The sequence below is a fragment of the Pteropus medius genome, unplaced genomic scaffold (genome assembly GCF_902729225.1).
Source record: "Pteropus medius unplaced genomic scaffold, Ma_sr-lr_union100, whole genome shotgun sequence".
In the NCBI taxonomy this organism is placed as follows: Eukaryota; Metazoa; Chordata; class Mammalia; order Chiroptera; family Pteropodidae; genus Pteropus; species Pteropus medius.
This window is the reverse complement of record NW_024353517.1, coordinates 6,802,113-6,809,553: the sequence shown is the minus strand read 5'-3', so window position 1 is coordinate 6,809,553 and position 7,441 is coordinate 6,802,113. Positions and strand designations below refer to the sequence as shown.

The window sequence follows — 7,441 nt, the reverse complement described above, 5'->3', positions numbered from 1 at the left end:
GTCAATCTACTAGTAAAATTTAGTTATAATGCTTTTATAATGGCAGCAGATGTTTTTCCAATAAATGCCAAGAGATCAGGTGTTTGGTAGTGAATTTAAGGGAACTGCTAATACATCCCCAGATACATGATACCAGGTATTTTTAACTGGCCATGGACCTTTTAAAAATTTTAGCTATACTCCATATTCTTCATTCCCAATCTAAAACAAGAGAGCGTATTTTCTTTCTCTAGCGTGTGATAATGTGAATATAAACTTTTTCTTGAAATTGAACTAAATAATCCCAAAGTGAACCACCATCACTAGTAGGAATGGCAGTAACACATAATACACCAACACTGAGAATCATGTACATATATATACAGTTTCACCCACGTAATAAGCAATGGTAAATACAAGTGGCTCTATCCAAAGATTTGATGTGGCCTGTGTTTAACATCAAAAGAACTTAAGAAATCTATACATCATTGTCACTTACACATACCATCAAGCTCTAGATATGTATTAACATACATGATACCCCTTGAGAGAAGAGGTATAGATAAACTATCCAAAGCAAGTAAATTAAAAAAAAGTCAATAAGTGCAACTCAATTTCCTTTCCTTTAAATTACATTTTAACAATACTCAATGCCCCCACTCAAAAATATATATCATATATTTATATATTTATATATATAGTCTTAGACTATAAGGGTGAAAATGCTTTATAAAAGTCAATGAGACATCTCTGCAGCTGACGAAGATACCCACTGCTTTTTTGGCCCCCTTCTACCTTGCTGTGACAACTTTAGTTCTGTCAAGCAATACATTTGAGGGCTTAAAGCCAGAATCAGGGTGGAAATTAGGCAAAAGTAGCCTCTTCTCCTTCCCTTAAAAAACTAGACTGAGAAGAGGAAGGAGATAGGGAGAACGTTTGGAAGGTCAAGCAGTAGTGCCTTGTAGGGAGCTAGGCAGATGGGAAGAGAACAAAAAGAGCTCAGACATTAGTGCTCACTCTCCCTCCTCTTTAATACGCTGTTGCTTGTTGCGACGTGCATCCATGTCAAAGTTGAAGTCATTCCACTCATCGCGGGGTGGGAAGGAGATGGTCTGGCGGAGGGTGAAGCGCACAGCATCAATAACACGCTCACCGCGGGTCTCACTGGAGCCCACACTGACTGTGGAGGTACCACTTGGGGTCCGCAGGAGATGGGGAGGGGAGGAGAAGTCATGGAGCTGCCGGTGGTCCAGGATGCCCTTCCAGATGGCATGTCGGAACTGCTCAGGGATTTTTAAACTTGCCAAATCCTGTGCAGTAGGAAAAGGAGTCAGGGAGAATTAGGACAAAGAGACAATCAACATTTAGTCTACACCATTTTGTCATTCCCCTGTGTTCTGGTTTAAATGACGTGTATTGATCTCTAAACTGGAAAATAAAATTAACTCTCAGATAACCTTTGGCACTATATGTAACTAAGCACAAAAGTACAGCTTTGAGGGGCCATCTCTGCTGTGGATAACATTTCACTCTTTCGCTACTGGTCTCGCTTCTTCCATTAGTAAAATGGGGACAGTATTTAGATCAGAGGGCAAAAATTCCAAAACAAAAACATAAGGTAAAGGTACCTTCTGACACTTAAATGTACAATGGCTCTAGTCATTAGGAAAAAAGGTATTAATGGAATGTCGCCAGCACTCAAATGAGGAAATGAGAAGAAAAGATCAGGTATTGAGCATTTTCTACATGCCAGGCACTGAACTAATTATTTTATTTTCATGATCTCATTTAATGCTCAGATTAGTGATAGATATTATTACACCTAATTTTAGATATGAAAGCTGAAGGTCAGAGAGGTTGACAAGTCTAAAGTTATACAACTAAGTGAATGAACTGGGGACTCAGGACATCCTCTCAGTCTAAAACTGCCCCAATGGCCAAAAGGCCTTTTGGTATTTGGACAAACCAGGGTATCAACATGCAGAGTATGTGCTCATGTTCTATGGATGGGAGCTAGAGGCATTACAAATATGGTTTACCTTAACTAACTGGTAGTATCTCATAGTTATCAATGTTAGTGCTTCATTAGCTTGTTTCAGTGATGGCTCATGTTTCTTTATAGAACAGCATGGTGGGTAGAAATAACTTTGTGTATGGAGACAGATGACTTTGACAAAGTTTCTCCTACTGACATTTACTGGCTCTAGACATTCATCAAGCCACTTATTCTCTACTGGGCCTCACTGGTAAAATGGGATACAATTCCTTTTTAGGTCAACAGACATTGTGGACTCCTAGTAAATGTGGATATTAAAGTATTTTGCAAATTATAAAGCATATACTTTAAATCTTAACCATTTGTATTATTATGTTATGTTATTAATCCATTCTTGCATCTCAGAGGGGATACTTATGAAAACTCCCAAATTTAACCACATTCCTTTTCCAGGAAGGGATGCCAAATAACTTAGACTGATATTGAGAGACAAGCTGAAAAAGTGGCATCTATTTCCAGTAATGAGATAGAAGAAGCTGGGTGAAGATGCAGAAATTAGATAGCTTCCCAATATTTCCCAATTTGGATATTTGCAGTATGGATACTCCAATTTCCTATTCTAGCAGAAGAATGTGTTATAAAAAAAAAGAAATCCACAAATACATAAGTGAGCATGGCTCTTTACACTTCTGAATTTCCCAGTAAGTCCCAAACTCTTTGTAAACTAGGCTCCATTAATCTGCATGACTCTCTGAATAGATTTGAACTTATAACTGACAGGTGAGAAAGCTATGGCCCAGAGACTGGCATAAGACCTAGTTAATGCTAGCAGAAATGTACTAGTGAAGAGCGGCTGCAGATCCCAATAGCCAAGGGTGCACACTGACACACTCCCCAGTGCGGGCAAGTGAGTAAATGTAAGGTACATCTTTAGAAATATAGGGAAGGAACAAATTTCCTGTTCCATTTTGTAAGTCTCTCACACGCAGGGCAACTTTATCCTTCAGTGGATGAACATCATTGTAAAGTTATCTGAAACCTGTCAGAACTGACCCTTTAAGCTTTTTCCACAGTTTTCACCTATAATTTATTCCATCAGGGAGCAGCAGCCAGGGGTGACTTATGGGGTAAATAGGGGTGGGCATAGGGGCGTCACAGCATAAACTTGTCACCACAGGGCTGGGGCATTCTCATGCTGCAAGGGCATCTCTAGCATCGGTGCTCAAGGAGGGGGAAAAAAGAGATCCCAACTAAAGAAGCAGAAGCAGAGGCAGAGTGTCTTCTTCCACCAGTCCAAAGGGCCCTCTGGAAGCTGGAAGAAAGGATAGTAAACCCCAAAGAGACCAGCATGAAGGGTAGTCTGGGAGGAAAATCAGATTGCCTTAAACTAGGACAATATGAGCTCCCATATGAGTAATAGTGCCAGGAGTGGTGTAGGAAGCAAGAAAAGTCCCCTCCCATCCAGTTTGCTCTAAAGACAAACCAAAGAATGTCAAAGCCAGAACAGGGTGATTTTGAATCCAATTTGATTCACTGAGACCCAGAGAGGCAAAGTGATAACCTCAAGTTCTCATCGCTGCTAACAAGCAAAGTTGGGACTTGAACCCGCAACTAGTGATCTTTCTCAATGACCAGGGATGTCTGGGCCCTATTCTGACAGAATTGAAAATGAACATATGGTTCTTACTGAGAGAAGCAGCTGAATCCCCCCTAAGGTATTACTTTAAGGAAAAGCAGAAGAAGCCAACTAATAGAGTTAAAGACCAGAAGTTTACACCTTAGCATTCTATTCCTGATTCTGTCATCAACTCATGATGGCAAATGACTATATTGTTGTCTCTCCATGTTTTAAAGTGAAAATAATACCACCTGCTTCCTGCTATCCTCCTTGGGATCTTATACCAGTTAATAAGAACATCCCAAAAGTTCTCTGAATTCTTTAGAGATTATAAATTTCTCGAAGGTGGGAATTAGATCTCCTCTTTCCTACTCCGTATATAGTATGCATGCAACAGACAACTGACTGATCAAACGAGCTGAGGAAGATTGATTGCTAAGCTTCTCAGAGGTATAGGCTGAGGCCTGAGAATCTTTCTAATATGGTTATGGAGTCCATCAAAATTGAGGATTGGGGGTATGACAAAAACGGATTTTAAAACCAGGGGGATTGAACTACAAGGCGGATGTCATCAGAGGGATAAAATGAAGAAATAAAACTCAAGAGAAAATTCTGACAGTTACTTACATCCATGGAGTAATGCTCAATCTGATAGATGGTGGTCAGCCCCTGGGTCGTGAAATAGTCCAGACATGATGAACAGCCCAACCTCGCTAAGAAACTGCAGAGGGAGGAGGGAAGAGGAAGAAGGAAACAGAAAAAGAAAGTTCACCCCAACTGCATTGGCAAGATAAAGGAAAACCCAACATTTTGCCCTGGGATGCCTTACAGAGACTAAGGGCAGATGAAATGTTAAGTGGTCCTTGGATTTGAGGTTTGGGGATGATTAATGACTTGAAATTTAGGTCTATAAAAATTAGAATCAACTGTAAGGATTCCTGCAGAGCAGTAATTTTCAAATGGTGTCTGCATCGTAAGGGTTCTATGTAAGTGCCTTAGGAGCCATTGCAGGGGGTGAAAAGAAGGACTCAGCCCTCTTGCCTCCTGGCTCTTCAGTACAAAAAAGAGCATCTCTACTTTGTTTTGTATTTGGGGGTTCTGAGATGGTTCTGAAAATGGAACCTGTCCTTAGGATAGGTCATTGTAGGCCACTATCCAAAGAAGTCATTAATGCTTTTTGATTTATGTCTTCCTCAAAATACAGACTCCCTCCTTTATGGTGCTGGTCTCAGACCGACAATGCCACCGCCATCATGGAGCCAGAGCTGGGTGGAATAAGCCATCTACTTTGCCATTCCTTTAAATGACACAGCTAGTTCTGATGCATCAATCACATGGAGATTGACACACATTAATCCAGCAGCCAAATGAAAGAATCATTCTGCACATGAAGCAGGGGCAGACAATGTGCACTAGGCATGAGATTTGGGTGCTTTTCTTGCCTCCTTGAGAAATAGATCTTTCAGGCTTCATGCATTTCTCCTCTTCTTGTTATCTGAACTCCCTTGCCTCAAGTGTACCTATTTCCCATATTATAGCAAAGCAGGAGAGGCCATCAAGTTCTTGAAAGCTCCTGTCATTTTTGCTAACATCAAAACTTTTTTATGGACATCCAACTCCAAAATAATAATCCCATGGTGGCTGAGAGCTATGAGGCCTAGAGAGCAGGAAAGGGAGCGAGATAGCAAGTTTGCTGCCCTTTTGGGAACCCCAGCCCTGAGCACCAATTTGAAGGCCACAACTGAGAGTATGAAAATGTGAGGGAGGAGGAAGGGAGAAAGTGAAGATGGGGGAAGAGGCATGGAAAATTATATGCCTATAAACTCACATTTTCACTTTTTCCCATGTTGATTATAGTGGTGTTCCTTGATTAAATACTGCTGACCACTCCATGGATCAGAGATAATAGTGGCTGTACTTAAACCATAGGGCTGCTTTCTTTCTTTCCAACTGTGCTATTAACTTTGGACAGTGTCCGCCCTCCACCACCCAGAGATGCTTAGGACAGGCACATGCTGTGGACTCACCTGACAAGGCTGCAATCTGTGGGGTACGGAGGTGGGGGGGTGCAGTGAGAAGTGGATGGCATGGAGAGTGGGGGAGGGAGGGCCTGGGTGGGGCTGAGTCCATTCATGTCTCCAGCCATTGGCATGTGGGTGCCCATCATAGGAACTGAACAGAAGCAGGAGGAACAGAGAGGGTTACTGCCGTCATCACGTACCAGCATCCCAGTGGTCCACCTTGCCTGGTTTGATGTTACCAAGGGCCTAATCTATCAAGCTTCCTTTTTAGCCTTATCTCTCATGACGCTCCTTCAAGCACCCTACATCTCACCGATCAGAAGAGTCACCTAAGTCCAAACTAATTACACACCTCTTGACCTTGTACATTCTTTTAGGACAATCTCTTCCCACTTCCTTCTCTGCTTCTAATGCTCTATCCAATTGCTCACTGCTCCTGATGTTAATACTTTCCTCCTTGTACTTGCCTTCATGGGTCACATGACTACCTCCCTCACTAGACTAATCTCTTCAAACATGGAAATTAGATCCTGTACTTGTCTAGATCCCCACAGATCCTAGCACAGTGCCTGGCACAGAGCATACGCTCATTAAACATAGGTTAAGGGGACAAATGAACAAATCTGTGAATGAGAGAGTGACCTTTAGAATATCTGTTTGGGAACAGGAGGATTTATTGAAATATTTATAGAGAACCATAAACCATAGAGAACCATAATAAGGAAGAATGCAATAAAAAATTCCAGCTCTTTCTTATGGTCCATTTCAGAATTGTATTTGGGAACACCACCAAAACTGGTAGTTTTTTACTAAACCATAAGCTGTAAACATTCACTTACAGAGAAGAAAAGCTTAATATCAATTATATTTATGAAAAACATTTTGTCTTCAAAAAAAGAACAAAATAATATGTCTACAAAAAGATAAATGTAATTTGCTTCTACTTTAGTGAATAGTAGTATGCATAAGAGGAAAGAGCTCTGCAATGAATTGGTCAGCTAAAGGGCACGGGCCCATCATGTCTCATGGATCTCCCCTCTGAATTTCCTGATGACAGCAATGGAAAATGGTGAAATATAAAGAAGAAGTAGGCAAACTGTGTTACACAAATGTGAAGGATCATCACCATTACTCCTGTTTCATCATCCCAAGAAAAAGCTGAGGACTATAAGATGTCACAGTAAAGAAAATTATGGAAAAAGTAAATGGTTTCTTTTCCTTTCATTGTCAAAGTCGTAGACCTGTCAAGGGGTCAGGTTTTGAGCCTTAGGATGCAATTTCACTAGTGAGAGAGCAGTCTGGCTCTGATATCTTTGTGGCCACAACCGGCAACCATATTACATATATCTTCATCTCATTAAAACCTGAACATGTGCCATCAGACCACAGAGAGTCCCAATCCTAGCCTACCTTAAGGTCTTTAAGGAAGCCTACTCTCTTTAAGGCAACACTGAAATACAAGTTTAACGGCTTGATAAAAATGATGAAGGATTTTCAAACACAAGATTGAGGCACTGTTTTATGAGGAGGATTACAGGATATATGTATAGTATTCAGGCTTCTGCATCCCTGAGGATATTATACATCCTTCTGCATTTTTACCACTATGTTCTTTTTTCTTTCAAGTTTGGTATCCATTTTGCTATATTAGTTCTAGTGAACAATATAATTATATTTACAACAAATCTATATACCAATCATCATCCATTTAGAAGCCCAATTCTCACATTGTCTTTTATAGTTATACTTAGTTGTTATGAGGAATCTATATGGAAATAAGTAAATGGGAAACTCCTCTCTATGCCAATTCATTAAGGACTATGACTA

The 7,441-nt window shown here is 40.6% G+C and overlaps 1 protein-coding gene across 3 annotated transcripts in view; it reads right to left on the bottom strand.

The window, feature by feature from the left end:
• Positions 1–640: 640 nt before the first annotated feature.
• TP63 (tumor protein p63) overlaps positions 641–7,441 on the bottom strand; it is a 210,070-nt gene continuing 203,269 nt past the window's right edge. For all 3 annotated transcript variants that reach the window (XM_039850671.1, XM_039850672.1, XM_039850673.1), the window contains 3 exons: positions 5,621–5,765; positions 4,221–4,314; positions 641–1,289 (listed from right to left, as the gene is read on the bottom strand). In XM_039850671.1, coding sequence (XP_039706605.1) covers positions 993–1,289; positions 4,221–4,314; positions 5,621–5,765 — 536 coding nt within the window. In that variant the 3' untranslated portion in view covers positions 641–992. The remainder of the gene's footprint in view (positions 1,290–4,220; positions 4,315–5,620; positions 5,766–7,441) is intronic.